Source organism: Ambystoma mexicanum, chromosome 1p (assembly GCF_040938575.1).
Source record: "Ambystoma mexicanum isolate Mex_15411 chromosome 1p, UKY_AmexF1_1, whole genome shotgun sequence".
Taxonomy (NCBI): domain Eukaryota; kingdom Metazoa; phylum Chordata; class Amphibia; order Caudata; family Ambystomatidae; genus Ambystoma; species Ambystoma mexicanum.
The window spans coordinates 643,795,677-643,812,378 of record NC_090921.1 but is presented as its reverse complement, the minus strand read 5'-3'; the positions used below and the strand labels follow the sequence as shown (position 1 = coordinate 643,812,378).

Below are 16,702 nucleotides of genomic sequence, written 5' to 3'. Positions count from 1 at the left end.
GTCTGAATACCATTTGTTTGATTGGTCAGGGTGACGGGCGTCCTCTATTTCATCTAACCCCAAGTTATGATAAATATCGTATCTGTTTTTTTCCCAACCCCCTTTTTCTCCTCCTTCTGTTTTTTAATTGGGTACCAACTAGTGAATATTGCAGCGGGAATATTCTAGACCATGCTTCATCTATGTTGTTTATTGTGACATGTGTGTATTCAGTGGTGGTTTCTGGTGCAATGTGTGTATGCATGCTTGTATTTCTGGAATCAGTAAACCAATAGTAATCATCATTTACATTCCATCCAAGCCCTATTTCCTTGGCTCCAGTATTATTCAAAAATGGAATAGCAGTTTCGTTTACGTGCAATTGTAAAAGGGGCAGTGTTATATTTTTATCATCCAATTCAATGTTATAAATGTCCTTCAAAATAGTCGTTGCTTCAGTCCATATTAGTTTAGACCCTGGTTTTGTCATATCAGTTCCGCTCCCCCCTTTGTTCATTTCATTTGCCACATATAAAACAACATTATACCAAATAAGATAAAACATCATTATTGCAAATAATATGGCAGCATATTTTATAACACATTCCAAATTATTTAATCTACTGGCCCTAGTGGCATCCCTATTTCTATCTAACATTTCAGCTTGCTCAGCCATTTCGTCGCATTGGCTCATGTTGAACCTATGTGGGCGAGACAAATTTGTTAAGTCACATGGAAGAAAAATAATTGCAATTATTCATTTCTTTTTCATTTCTTTACTCAGTTAGGCATGTAACAATTCCTTTTCATTTCATCATGGAATAGATTAGGACAAAATAGAAAAAACAACACGATTTATATGAAAAGAAAGGGAAAAAAGAGAGAGAGAGAGAGAGAGAGAGAGAGAGAGAGAAAGAGAGACAAAAATATATAAAACCTTTGATTTTCCCCTATACTTTCCCTGTCTTAAGTTGCAATTGTCATCATGTCAACCTGTGCCAGTGATGGCATCCACACAGTCAGTTTCATTTTGGGGAGGTGTAATACTGTGTGCCCTTCTTACGTCTGAGAGGTGCACCCATTATTTTAACCCTGTGACCTTGACTGCAGTTGGGGTGCTGTACACCACTGTGTATGCACCATGAAATCTTGGTGAATTCCACCTCCTCACAAAGTTTCTAATGAGAATTTGCTCCCCTGGCATTAAAGGCCCCTCTGGGCTGTCTGCTTTCGGCATGGAGGTGTCTGTTGCTACATCTTCAGTAAATGGTGAAACAATTTGCTTTGCTATGCTGCGTACTGCGCGCGTTAGCTGTGTTAGGTATTCCTTAAATTCTTCTCCCAGCACTGTGGCAGCCCTGTGCGCATCAGACGCTCTCCTAACAGGGGAGAGCGGTGTGTGCATTCTCCTTCCCGTCACGATTTCGTGCAGGCTTAAATGATGGTCCTTGCATGGTTGGTTTCTGAGTTGGAACAGTGCTAGGGGCAGACAATATGCCCAATTTTTTTTCACGTGCTGCATAATTTCGATAAATTGTTTTTAAGCAGCCCGTTGATCCTCTCCACAACTCCATTGGCCTTTGGATGATAAATCGAACATAATTTGTGTTTCACCCCCAGTAGGGAGGTCACTTCTTTGAAGAGGTCATTTACAAAGTGCGTGCCGTTGTCTGAACGGATCACGTCACAGATTCCCCACCGAGAGAATACTTCTCGCACAAGGAATTTGGCAGCACATTTTGCATCAGGATGGGGACAGGGGCCCACTTCCACCCACCGTGAAAAAGGGCATACCACCACAATCAAGTATCTTGCTCCGTTACATCTTTCTCCCATATCGGCGTAATCGATATGTAGTTCTCTAAATGGACCTGTAGGGCGTGGCAAAGTGCCACGCAGAGTTCGCAATGTCATTCCTGAATTGTAAGTTTGGCATGTAGTACATTCAATCACAAACTTAGTCAAGTATTCATGTAGATTAGGAACAAACCAATCCTCTTGGATATCTGAGGCAATGTGTTGTTTTGCAACGTGAGCGGAAAATGCAGTTGTTGGAATGCTACTTCTAATAATTCTACAGGCATCACTACTTTGCCTGTCGTTTCCTGTCTCCAAATGAGATCTGTGGCTGATTGCTTACACCCTCGTTTGTCCCACAACTCCTGCTCTTCCGGTGGGGCTCTTCTCTGGAGTTCTATCAATTGTACTATGGGCGTGTTATTGTATGCATCTGCTGGTTGTTCTGCTGTGGTTGTTTTTACAATGTACTCGGATGTTGGTGTCTCATTGAAGTACAAGGCTTCTTTCGCTGCCGCATCGGCTGCCGCGTTCCCCAATGAGACAGCGTCTGTGTAATGGGTATGGGCTTGGCATTTGACCACCGCTACTAACAATGGTTCTGCTAAAGCTTCTATCAGTTCATTTAGCAACATGGCATGTTGTACAAGGGACCCGTCTGCTCTTTTGAACCCTCTCCTTCGCCAACGTGATAACCCTGAGTGAACTGTGGTGGTAACATAAGCTGAATCTGAATATATGGTCACAGCACAACCTTTGGCTGTGTGTAACGCGCTGATTAGCGCAGTCAGTTCGGCTGCTTGCGCAGAGTAATGTGAGGGGAGGCGTTTTTGCACAATCACTTCGTATGTGTCTTCTTCCATGCGTACTACCACCATCCCCACATGTTTTTCTCCTGGCTCTGAATTTATGGATGCTGACCCGTCTATGAAATACATTTCACCCTCTGTAAGGGCGTTTTCGATTGCTTTGGGAATGTCATCGCCCTCTCCCTCGTATGTGCTACAATCGTGTTCTTGTAAATCCTCAGTTGAGCATGGCTCTGTAATGAAGGTAGCTGGGTTCACTGTTTTACATCTGACCGCGTGTACATTTGGACTTGATATTATTATTTCATAAGCAGAGGCTCTCTGTGTTGTGAGGGTAGATTTTGATCTTTCCAAGATAGCAAATAACGAGTGTTCCGCATATAGCGTCACTGAACATCCCATTACGATCGTGGCACTTTTCTCAATAGGGAAGGCCGCTGCAGCGAGGGCCTGTTCGCAAGCGAAATGTCCCTGCATTACTGGGTCTAATATTCCACTGTAGTACGCTAATGGTTTGTGGCCTAGTGATGTCTTTTGTATCAATACTGCTGTAATTAATGTTCCATTGCTGTGTGAAAATAGGAAAAATTCCCTTTCATAATCTGGATTTGCAAGGACTGGGGCGTCTGAAATAAGGTCTTTTAATCGAGAGAATTGAGCAATTGTCTCCTGTGTCCATTTTATTGGGGCTTTGTTCTTTTGTACTTCTTTTAGTGCTTGTAGCATTGGCCGTGTATATGCTGCGTAATCGAGGATCCATGCTCGGCAATAGTTACATATGCCAAGAAATTTCTGCATGTCCTTCACTGTTTTTGGTATGATAATGTGTCGAATGGCTGGTGCTCTGTCTGGTAATATTCTTTTTCCGTCTTTAGATATTTGCTGGCCAAGATACACAACGTCAGCAAGGCAGTATTGTAACTTTCCTTTGTCCACCTTGTATCCCTTGGCAGCCAATACGTTAAGCAGTGTTATCAAGTCTTCTCTACACTCTTCTTCTGTTTTGCTGCAGACGAGTAAATCGTCTACGTACTGTATTATGGTGCTCCCTACATCTATGTTGCCAATGTCTTCTCGTAGTACTCTGTTAAAAATGCTTGGTCTTTCGCAATACCCCTGTGGGAGTCTGCGATGTTCATATCTGTTGTTTCCTAATGTAAAAGCTGTAAGGTACTGTGACTCTGGTGTGAGTGGCACAGAGAAAAAGGCATTTTTCAGATCAATGACAGTGAAGCAAGTTGCCTCTTTTGGTATACTGCACAATATTGATGACGGGTTAGGCACTAAAGGGAACTCTTTTTGGATGACGTCATTGAGTGGGCGGAGGTCCTGGACCATTCTCCACGCTCCTCCTTTTGCTTTCTTAATTGGAAAAATCACTGTGTTGCATGGGGAAGTCGATGGTACTAAGAACGCTTGGCTTAGGAATGCATTCACTGTTTCTCTAATACCTTCCTCTGCTTCTTTGGATATTGGGTATTGTTTCACTCTGGGTGGGAGCGCACCTGGTTTCAATTTTATTTTTATGGGAGTTACCTCATGCAACAATCCTACATCGTGTGGTCCTGTAGTCTAAATGTCAGGTGCTACCCTGGCCATGTCTTCTTCAAATATTGTCAGTGGGGCCTTTATGTTAGCCATGAGTGGGTTGTGTATTTCTCTGTATTGAATCATAATGTCACATGGTATGCTTATTTCCATTGTTATTTCTCCATCCCCTTCATAGTCAGTAAACAATTCTTCATCAGTAATATCTTTTAGCATTATGTTTGGCTCTATGCATAGCACACTTCTCCACTCGCGTCCTTGCGTGTCCTGGCCTATGACCACAATGCGTTTGTTGGAAACTTGAACTGCCTCAATGTCTATAGACATAATTGTGCCTGGCACTACATCTATTGGTGTGATTGGGCAGAATATGAAATCGGATGGTATTCTCCACTCTTTTTGTGTTATTTCAGGCACTACTCGGGCTAATACCTGTATTCCATAGACGAACATGTCCATGTCAATGGGAATCCCTCTAACCGCAACTTCCTTTGTAATCGTACTTATTAGCAAGAGTGCCCGTACGGGGCATACCCCTGGCATCGAGCACACTATTCCTCTTTCAGTAAAGGCTATAGTCATGTTTAACTTACTGAGTAGGTCTCGTCCCATCAAATTGATTGAAGCGTCTTCGTAGTACAATAAGGGTGCACGCACTGTTTTTTCCCCCCACTGTTCCATCAAGATCTTTTGTATAAGGAACTTTTAAAATAGCCCCAGAGAATCCCTGCGCCTCCAAATTTCTTCCCGAGAGCTGAAACCGCCCTTCTCTGAGGCATGATTTTTCTGCTCCAGAGTCTACCATAAAGATAAACTGCTTGTTTCCTATCTCTGCCGCCACTAGTGGTTCCTCATTTGCACTTTGTGTGGTGGATAGGACTGGACACTAGTCTTGGTATCTTTGCTGACCTGGCATTGAAAAAACGTTGTCACCCACGACCGTTACGCCGCGGTATGGTGCAGGAGCACCGTTTGCAGCTGCTGCAAAAGGGTTATTGTTTATGTTCCCTACTGGGTTTTGTCTCGCCATGGGCTGTAGTGCGTTTTGCTGTTGTGGCTGCTGTTGCTGTTGCTGCTGCTTTGGTGGGGCTGGCTGTCTCTGTTGCATTTGGGGGTCATAGCAGTATTGATCCTGTTGTCCCCCCGTCCCCATTGGAGCTCCACAAGGGCTACCTGGGTGTGGGCAGCCCCACCCCTGTTCATTGTTCATGGGCTGTTGTTGCTGCTGTTGAAAATACCCTGATGGTCGCATTCTACAATCTCGTGAATAATGTCCCCATCTTCCACAATTCCAACGCGACCCCTGTTGTCCTCCCCTTGGTCCTTGACCACCATACCCTCTGTTTCCCATTCCTCCATATCCTCCCCTTTGCCCGCGGTACCCACCTCTTCCTTGGGCCGGCCTGTTCTGCCACTGCGATCCTTGGCATGGTTGTTCCTCTCCGTTCCACTGTCCTTGGTCCTCTCCAACCCACTGTGCTGCTATCCCCACGGGCCTTCCTCCCGTGTTTTCTTCTCCTTCGTTTCCTCTGTCTGCTGTTGCACTGGCAGTAATGGCGGCGACCTTCATTAATTTCGTCTGTACTAATTTCGCTTTGTCAGCTAGCCTCTTTTGCGTGACCTCCTTTTCCTTCTCTTTGATCCTCCTCCAGTGGTGTACAATTATGCTCTGAATTTCAGGCCACCCTTTGGCTTCGATCCCAGCTATTTTGACCAAGGCCTTCTGCACCTCTTTCGGCAACCCCTTTTTAATGATAAAATAGAATAAAGCTGTTGATTGATTCCATGCCGTACCAGTTTCGCTTCTCCATAAATCTTGCACTCGCAAAATGAATTGCGCAGGATCCTCGTTCTCCTCCATCGTACACTGCATCACTGCATGTAAATCTGGAACGTCTGGAAATACACGCCGTAATGCATCCCACACTTGTGCTCGAACATTGTTAAATGGTGATCCATCGTGTCGGTCACAGCTCATTGTTACTCCCGGGAACCCTGCCCTTTCCCAGATTGTGTCTGCTTGGTCCCCGATTGCTGAAACTAATAGACTTTTTACATCACCTATAGCTAACGGCACGCCTGCCGTGTACTTCTCAAATACATGTATCCACTTACCTGCCCCTCCCGTCAGCGGGGGGAGGGGTTTTAACAGGTTGGTTTTGTCCATTTGGGCCCACGGAATGTAATTTGGCCTACCTGCTCCTTTATGTATCAGTGGCATTTCTGTTCCTTTCCTGTTTTGCTCGTTCTCCCTTTTTTCGTTTTACTTACCAGTATGTTCCCTGTCCTCCCTGTTCGTTGTCTTAATCTACCCTGCCATAATGGTGGTGATAGTGTGTCTGGGTAATGGCAGTTTGGCAGTGGGGAACCCTCTGCGGCAGCTGCCTCTTCGTATTCATCTAAATCATCCCATACTTCTTCTATTTCTGACTCTGGCTCGTTATTATCCTCCCAGTTTTCCTTGGGTTCACTTCCTTGCCTTTCACCCTGATCTCCACTTTGTTGACTCTCTGGTGTATCTGGACGTATAATTTTCACTGGCTTGTTATTCAATTGGAACAGGAACTGTCCTGACTGCCACTCTTGTTCTTGCCTCTGTTGTGATTCCCTTGTGATACTATAGACTGCCCTGATACCGAGGCTGCTGGGGTTGCATTGCTTGCTGCCCGGATCGGAGGTGTGAGATCTGCCAGTGACAGCGGGAGTACCTCCCCTCCCCCTGGCAGTATTTGCCCTTTGTCACATAAAGCTCTTAACCGTGTTATTTCCATTTGTGCTTGTGCTAGCTGACGGTCCAGATCACCTGTTAACCGTGCTATATCCACAGGAGGCGCACTCGTGGGGCCATACAGGCCTCCTTTGTCATATGGTGGAGGTTCGGGGGCTGTTGCCCCGCTCTGGGCAGTGGCGGTGGGTGGTATATACAGGGGTTCACTAAGCCCTACCGCTGGCCTAGTCATTTAGGGATAGATTTTTGTTACTTCGTTTTCGGTTGCAGTCGTTGAGCATTCCCCTTTTGGTGCCCCACCTACTTCTTCAGGGTTTTTCTGCTTTTCTGTTATTCTGTTTGTACCTACCTCTGCCGTGGGGAAAACTTCCTCAAACATTTGCCATAAATCTAACACTTCTCTCCGGTTCTGTAACTGTTTCCCTTTGTATCGCGGTAGCAAATGTGTTGATACTAAGTCCAACACTCTTTTGTCAAATGATCCTCCTTCTGGCCAAATTGGTGTAACCCCGTCTCCCTTTATCTCAGTGATCCACTGATCGTGATACTTTTGTATCCTGTCGCTATAAAGTGGAAGGAGCTGGCAAATATGTGCTAGTGGTGTTACTCCCCCCATGGCAATGTTTCTTTTCCTTTCTTGTGTGTTCTAGTATCTTTGAATCCCTTCCCACCTCTAACTTGGTATATCAGTTACAATATGTAGAAATAATACGTTTTTTTATCAATGCTCACAATTACCATATGTCACATTAGCTTTCTGAGAGGTGTTACCTGATCACCCCTCACAGTTTATTTCTTCTGCTTTACCTTATATCAATCACAAATTAATTGTGTTAAAATACTTTAGCGTGTTCAACAAGACATATACATAAAAGCAGACCAACAAACATATAATCATGCAACATACACATGCACTGCCTACGCGCGTTTGTTCTTTCCCTATTCCCGTTACTGACCCTGTTTTCTATTCTTCCCTATACTACCTACTATTTCGCATTCACTCCCCACCTCTTTCACCTTTATTATGTCTCAAGATTTCTTACTTCCATGGAAAAAGAATATTCTAAAAACTACTCCGAGCCTACACGAGACCCCTACTATTTTTCTCTTTATCTCTATTCTGCACTTGGTCGGGACAAATGCTACGCGGCGCCGCCTTCTACCCCCTACGGGCTAGGATACCACTTCTCTTCTTCTTCTCACTTCTTACAACACCTAATGGCCATATAAAGGATAGATCAGAAAAGCCTCACCGTCACTCACACAGACCCTATTCTTAGCTACCTTTCCTTTATTACTAATTCCCTTCTTCCCGTATTTCCCCCTTACCTTCTTTTGGGTTCTTTGCAACCGGGACTCCACGTGTTCAGTCAGGTACTCCGAGGGTCGCTGCTCGCGGCCAGACCTCGCTCAGGTCCGTCCCCCAACCAAGCCGTGGCCTGCCTTGGCGAGCAGCTTTTGATCGGGTATTCGTCAACCGGGAACCCTTGACCCTTTCTTCTTGGTGTGCACAGTCTGGTCAACCGCGGAGGCGATGGTTCTGCTGGGGGGCGCCCTGGATCTCGCTGCCGGGCGGCGCAGGCCTCAAGGCACCTCTCTAAATCACGTCGCGGGAGTCACCAAAAATGTAGGTGCCTTTCCCCGTCTTACTACGTGTGAGAGAAAAAGAAATAAAATAACAGGCAAAACCCCTTGTCAGGGAAAGAGGCAATGAGACCCGGCTGCAAGAGTTGAAAGGATGGTTTATTTCTCCAGATAGGAAATAACCCAAAAAAACTCTCTAACACATTTACATCAGTGCCAACATTTATATTAGTTAAAGTAACTCTAACAAAAAATACTAAATGGACCCGATTGGCCAGACGGTGTGGTGCTGTAGGTATGGGTAGCATCTCTTCCTCCTGGTTGGCTGAGTAGCTGACGGACGTTAAACATCTTGTGCTCCGTGCAGGTCAGGGCCCGGTCACTGTGGTCACTACCTAAGCTAGTATTGTTTCATACTAAATGACAAATTATTTAAAACATTTTATGCTACTTGTCACATTTCTACATAAGTTACACACAATGATTATTGTCAGTACAATTGGGTCATTTGTGGCTTTAATTGAAGGCCTTAACCTTTATTGTGCATGTAAAAGAATCAGGCTATGTTTCGCATCTCTTTCTAGGTTTCAAACTCATTAGTGCAAGTAAAAGCATATTTAATAATAAAAATGCTTAAGGTTAGTAGTGGGTGTGTTGGGTGGGTTTCGCAGCACAGGCGAGGTTCTGGCACTTGAAAGAAATACCTTACAGGGTGTGCAGGGTCAGAATGGCAATAAATTGTTTTAATGGGGGTGGGTGGCTTGCACGTTTATGAGAACGAATGGAACAGAAAGTGCTTAGCTCATCTTGGTTCACATGCCGGTTTTCAGGCAAACAGTGATCTCAGAGGAAGAAAACTGTAGCATATTGATTGTTGCAACTTTCTCCAGCCTCAGCGTGAGAATGGAAGCGCAGAGCCTAGGGGCTGAGTTTCTTCAAACCAAATTTGCCCGATATATCCCGGAACGTAATCTTCGCTCCGTGAATACCAACCTCTTGGTGGTTCCTAGGTATAACCGGGAAAGACTCGGTGGCAGAGCCTTTTCCATTGCTGCAGCCAGGCTGTGGAACACCCTCCCACTGCCACTCAAGTCTACCTCTAACCACTTGGCTTTCAGGAAAGCCCTGAAAACTACTTTATTTTAGCTCTCTGACTATTACTGCCCTTCCTGTTTGGTAGCTTCCTCACCAGCGCCATGATGCCCTTGGGCGACCGTGCGCTTTACAAGTCCAGGTAACATAACATAACAGAGCTTTTCCTTCGCAGGGGGAGTGCAAGGGTGGGGGCCAGCCAGCTGCCTGCGCGCCTTGTGTGTGTGTGTGTGTGTCTCTGTCCTTGGCTGCTGCGGTGGAAAGGGGAGCTGAGCATTGCTGTACTAACGCAGTGAGGCCTGTTTGCCCAAGATGGAGTCAAAAGGGGGCACAAAAAATGGATGCCCCGTGTCCTGCTCAGTAGTCCCATCTATGCAGCAGTCAACCGTGGTTAACTTTACATAAGGGCAAGGGACAATACCACTACCGGAGGCACACGGTCCAAGCCTTGTACTGAGGAGCGTACGATGCGAGGGGGCCTGAGGACCCCTCGCTCCCATACACGGATTACAGGTGCCGAGTGACGACTTTTTAAACCGTCAAATGCAACTGTTAATTACCGCTTGTCTGTGCGTCATATTGCACATTGTCACCGTTTGTAGGGTGCCGGTACATTTCCCCCAATTTAAATTATTCTTTACTAATAAAAGTATGTGTTACAACTTTGTTTTGTGCAGAGGTTGCGTATTCATAAACCTTTTATTTACGCTTTTCCCCTCAGATACTTCATTCCCTATTGTGATTGTCACGGATTACAGCTGCCGAGTGACGACTTTTTTAACCGTCAAATGAAACTGTTTATTATCGGTTGTCTGTGCGTTATAATTGAGTGGGATGATCGTGTTAGACCACTCTGTCCATACGCTGCTGTCGCAATAAGAAGTAACATTCCATCCTTTCTGGTGGTGTAGATCACAGCCGTTGACGTCGTCTTGCACATCAATGTGGGAGGAAAATGACTATTGTGGCGGCAACGCTCACTTTCTGTGTGTGAAAGAAACCAATGTCCCCATTACCATTTTCATTGTCGACGAAAGACAGAAACTTACTACTTGTATAAAAATGTGCATAGGGCAATCATTTCGCACAGTTCAATGTGAAACACAGCTACTTTACTAATTGCTTAGGGCGATGATTTTGCTTAGTTTATTGTGAAATGAAACTACTGTACTATTTTTGAAATGTCAGTGATTTTTTTTACAAATTTACTCTGCTTTCCCAATGTGGCATGCTACGTTGCATGTTGTAATGTATTCTTTTGTAGGTGCTACATCATGGCACCTACGTCAATATGGACGCATTTGTTTAAGCTGCCAAGGAACGTTATAGAGAAAGGTTCTGCATAGCCCATTTGCTTTGGCTATGGGAGGGTCAGGCTCATATCATATGCTTTAGTGCCGCCAGGCCAATTTCTGTCACCGTCAGACCAATTTATGTGACCCAGATGCGCTATTAACCAACATTACTTCAGAATACTTACTATCTTCTTAAAAGCGGGAAAATTAGGTAAGGTGCACTGAAAGTGTTTGGTGCACAGAAATGTTCGTAAAATAATACATGGTTACACCCTCTCAATACACATATCTTCGCACCTTTTGACCTGTGCCACTTACGAAATGATGTGTCGAACGGTGAGTGGTGATGGTGTTGCTTTCAGTATTTCTAACATCATTGTGCTTCCCATCACAGAGTTTGTTTCAGATTTTATGTAACCGTAAGTAGCACATTTTTACAGAAATAAAATAGTACAATTACAACACATGTAAGTAAAGGTCATTGCCAACACGGAAAAAGGTTTATGTTGTGTATGTGATAGTGTTTTGATGTTTAACAAGTGTACTCATGTACATAACAAATCAACGGTACAGCTTCCGTCTCCGAGGGGTAACATCTATGTATGGTTAGTGGCCACAATGTCGGGGATGTGGCTACTGGCCATTACTGGAAGGGACAAAACATTGCATTGAGGTTGCCATGTCCACCAGGGACTGCCTTTCTGGTAAAGGTGTTTATAACCATACATTTCGCAAGGAACACAAATGTGGTGCTGCCTTTACCGTCACACAGTTTCATTTTTGCTTTCTGTAGCCTGCATTGGAAAGCGAAGAAGGGTTTCTATCCAACACCCGTCTTCTCTTTCTATGGTGGCCATCTTGAAAAAAGATTTGTTTTTTTCAGCCGGGAACACCAGAGGCGTTCCGGTTGAAGACAGAAAATCCTCTTTCTTGGTAGCACGGGTTACTGCTGTAAAATCTCAATCGCTTATGGCATTCATCCCCCACTCTTTGGGGAGGAATGGGGGTTAATGATACAGATATTGTGTTGCACGCCTGCCTTGTGGTGTTCTGTCCCGAAAATTTTCATTTTCAAGTTCGTACAAGAATATACAATGTACTTCTCCACTGTCACCCAGTTACAAATGTCATTGTGAAGTGCGTATGACTTTTTGAACATGCCCCCATGCTGTGCGCCAGCATATGATAATGTGGAATTCTTCGGAAGGTGGGCAGTTACTTCAAATGTTCCTTTACAGTAGTATGCTTATGTGTTACTATTAGAACCCTGATAAATATAGTACAACATTTTTGTTAACGTACTGTTATGATGTTTTTACACTACTAAAAACCTATAGCATTCAGTTAAAAAAACTTTGTTAAAGGGACGTTATGCTTACGTTGCTCTCCCAAAAACCTGTAAAATTCACTCCAAATAAAAACTTTGTTGAGGGGACGTTATGGTTAAGTTGCCCTACCAAAAACCTGTGCACTTCACTAAAAAAAAAAGTTTGCCCACATTATAGTTCAAATTAAAACCAGAAAACCCCTGAAAATCACCAGTTATGGCAGACTGAGCCCCCATACTTGCCATCACCACTGTGCACTGCTAACAGTCACACCCAGAACATGAAAGATGTATCTCAAATGTAACTGATGACATCACTGACCACATCACATGTTTAGCCCCTTTGTTTTCGTTTCCTGCTCTATGTATATATATATGTACAGTCAGTAAAAAAACTTTGTTAAAGGGATGTTATACTTCACAGTGAAACCAAACAACACTGCACATTCCCCCATTATGGTAAACTCAGCAACCACAACTCGCGGCATCTACGTGGATTGCTAAGACTTACATCCAGGATATCAAAGATGACATCACAAATATCATTGATGACATCAATAAAGCAACAGGACACAGGGGCTGTATTAAGTGTTTTGATTAAATGTTTAAGTGTTTTAACATGGATTTACCTGACTGTACCACATTACCCACCATGAGGGACACATGGAACCTTGATGCTGAAGGACAATTGGCATGCCTCCCCTGCTAACAGACATAGACATGGGGCCTCATCATGAGTTGGGCGGTAGCCCTTAAATGCAGCGGTAACGCAATTACTGTCGCATTTAAGGGTACACCCAATCTCGAGTCTGCCAGCATTTACCCCTAGCTTTTAGCAACTTTACGAGGATTTTCAGTTGCAATTAGCGTGGTGCGGCTAATTGCACCTGAAATGCCCCCTTGAGTCCTTTGGACTCTGAATGGAATGGGGACCAACAGTGTCACCACTACTTGTGATCCAGCACCAATAGCGCCATACCAAGTAGCAGTAACACTATTTGCGTTGGGATACCCCCCAACCCGTGATGAGGCCCATGGACTGGACTGGACTGGGAACCGTTAGAAGGTGACAGTTGGAAGAAGGGACACAAAAGAAAGGACAGATAACTTAAAGTACAGCAAAGAAAAGATATAAGATCAGCGCTGTCTAGGGGGGCGCAGCAGAGGCGTTGCTGGGGGGGCTGAGGGGGCTATAGCCCCTGGTCTTTTAATTGTCCCCAGATAGAAGCTCAGGAGCTACAACCAAAAGACTAGCCTAGCCCTGAGTCCAGACAGTCCCAACATTTGCCTAGCCCCCTATATTTTCCAGAGCTAGCTACACCCTTGGGTCGCAGCCTTGAGTGCTCCACCCAAGGCCTTCGGAGCGGGCCGGCTGTGTCTGTCAGCAGCAGCCCGGCGTGAAGATAAGAACCAGGTCGCATGTGGGGTGCGGCTTGGGTGAAATTAAACAGTTGCCAACCCAGGTAGGCAAGAAGAAAAAGTCCCGGGTGAAGATACTGCCCCAGTCCGGGCCAGGAATAAAAAAAATCCAGGGGCTACATAAGGTATGATAATGCGGGAGTCTATAATATTTGTTTTGAACTCTAATCTCACATGAGGACTAGGAATGGGAAACATCAGTACGACAATGGGCCCAAAAACCTCAAAAAGTTAAGCAAAATTATGCATGTTAAATTGTTATGGTAGCTTTCAGAACATTGGACCTCATTATAAGTTTGCCGGTCTGAAAACAACGGTGCCGGTAAACCGGTAAGTCCCATGGCACTCAATGGTAAGCCGGTAAGTCCCATGAGACTCTATGATAATGGGGATTAAAGAAGTTGCAGGCACCTGACTTCCCATCCACCTGACCTGGAATAGCCGTGGCACCGGGAATTCAGGCATCGGTAATTCATTCCAAGTCCAGCGGCAACCCGCCGGTAGCACCGGCATGGTACCGCCGGACTCGGAATGAGACCCATTAATTTGATAATTTTTCATTTTTTTGTTAGGTAATAGGGGATCAATTCACCAAGTCCTTTGGTCACATAATGCAGTCTAATTGTCCTGCATGCCAACCCTGATAAATGATTGGGATTGTTGCTGTGGGTGAGGAATAGGGTGCCGGATCTAGGGACTCTCAGTGTGCCCTTCTAGGCATACCTGCATATTGATCGTGTTCACATGATCGTGCTCATTGACCATACGGTCAATGAGCACAACTGCAGTGATGGGCTTAAGTGGGCTTTTCTGAGAATTTGCATTCTGGGTAGATCAGTAATGCTAGGGCCCTGAAAAGACCCCAGACACCATCGGGTTATCCCTTGTGCCTTGCTCACTAAAGGGAGATTCAGACATGGTGAAAGAGACCGAGATCTGTCACAGATCAAAGCACCTCCCATTATAAATTAGTGTTCTTTGGTCAGTTGAGGCCACTCCTGCCGCTTGACCCCTGCATGTATTCTATAAGCAGACAGAATGGCCACCGACCGAAGACAGGTTTTCCGTCCACTTGCCTTTTTGTGATTTAGGTCCTATATTCGTTTTTTTTAAAGTGCACAAGAACCTTTTTTCCCCGACTTTCTGGTTGTTGCCAGTTCTGGCAGTCACGGGACTCCCTCTACTGCCCCCATTTTGACAATCTTCCCCCAACCTGTCACGTCTCACAGCTGGAGAAAAGCATGGTGTCGGGAGCACATAATATGTAGCCTAGTAAAGAGATCCACTGAAGGCTTTTGCGTGAGAGGGATGGGAACAAGAGAAAAAGCACTTCGGTGCACATGAGAGAGCAAAAGGATTCCTCCCACAGCACAGGGAAATGGTTGCCTGGGCTCCTTTTACTGTTCATTAAGACACGCTCCTGATTCACTAGCACTGTCCCGCGAGGAAGAGAAAGGAGTTCCATAGTACCCAATCGGAACACTTAGAGGTAGGGGAGCCTGGACCCTCTGTACTCTCTCAGAAAGCAGGCAAATCTTTGCCTGAGCCTCAAGCACAAAGAAGTAGGCTGCCTTGGTTTCCTGCCCCAGAATGGGAGATTTCTTGTTCCACAAAGCAGTGTTAGAGCGCTGTAAGTGTTCCCTGCATTGTTGATGTGAAGGTAATTCTACAGCAGAGCGGGTGCAGTCTAGTGTTGAGACATTTCTTCCCCTCTATGTACACTGAACACTTAAACTGATATTCCTGAAAGCATTTCTGTTATCTTGCTTTCTTGCCACCTTCCTATTTGGGAGTCATGATAACCTCTTCCCTATGTGGATACTGATCACCTTCCCCTCTCTGGGATTCCCAATCAATTCTTCTCCCAGATTACTCAAATTACCTCCCCATCCGTGGATCATGATGACCTCTTTTCTGTGGAACCTGCTCATCTTCCCTCTCTGGGGATCATGATCTTATCCTTTTGCTGCTGAAAGATATTGAGCACATCCTCATATGTGGACCATTAGCTCTTCTCCTCTGTGGTAGATCATAAACCTGCCATCTGCTGCCTAGCTGTCTGTCCCTAGCTGATACCAGCGGGACAGTTTCTTCCACAGCATATGCTTCTTCAGGGTCTACCACGAAAATAATGAATAGAGCTAAATTAATATCAATATCACACCACATCCGTAATTTCTATCAACATGGTTGGATGTTATATACCTTTTTATAAATTGACAATTCAAATTACATCTGGATAAAAGTTCAAAGAAATATTTCTGTTGTGTGGTACCTGGAAATAGTACATATTGATATTAATTGAGGTATTTGACATTATTTTCCTTCTAGACCCTGAATAAGTAAGTGCTGTGGAATAAATGGTTCCACTAAGTCTGAAACATGCATTGGGTACATGGAGAGAGGTCTAATAATCAATTGCAAGAGGCTATATTATGTCAAATACTTTAAATATCATAACACCCATAAATAAAGAATGATATGGAATCAAAATACATTATTAATTTTGATGTGTGTGTTTTTATGTTTTAACTTTTTTGTTTCAAATTCAAGAGTCAAGTGAAAAATGGATGCCATTACTCGCTCTTTATGATTATCGTTGGTTAGATTTGGTGCTTGCTTTAAGCATAAAACATGTTTTATATCTGTTCATGGGTTTACAAATAAATCATATTGTGTACCTTGCTGAGAATGATAACAGGTGTAATGCATTAGTGTTCCAATAGCTGCAAAGATAGTTATTATATTAGCAATTTCCTGTGCCAGAAATTCTAGAATGCTGTATTTCATTTGTACCTATCTGACCGTATATCCTTTCTTTCCGTCAGCCTTTGGAGCAGTTCATTCAGGCCGGTGTCATGAAAGACTGCCAGAAAGTTGTTCATCCAGAGATGTTTGTGTTTCTGCATACAGTGGTAAGAGAAACTTTCATGAAGCATTTTTGGCATTTAAACATTTCACACGAATAATACCAAAGATCATCAAAAAAGAGGTTCTCTAGGGTTGATTAGACTGGGCCAATGCAGTTACTTATGCTGATGAACTGGGATCTAAAGAGGGGATTGGAACTATCACTCATTGTTTTCACTGCCTGGGCGCTGAGATTGTCACTCACTTACTCCAC

The 16,702-nt window shown here is 44.4% G+C and overlaps 1 protein-coding gene across 1 annotated transcript in view; it reads left to right on the top strand.

Annotated features, from left to right (window-relative positions):
* Window positions 1-16,702, top strand: part of LOC138548640 (uncharacterized) — a 633,569-nt gene that overhangs the window by 378,077 nt on the left and 238,790 nt on the right. The window contains exon 10 of the mRNA XM_069642327.1: window positions 16,407-16,493. Within this exon, the coding sequence (XP_069498428.1) occupies window positions 16,407-16,493 (87 nt within the window). The remainder of the gene's footprint in view (window positions 1-16,406; window positions 16,494-16,702) is intronic.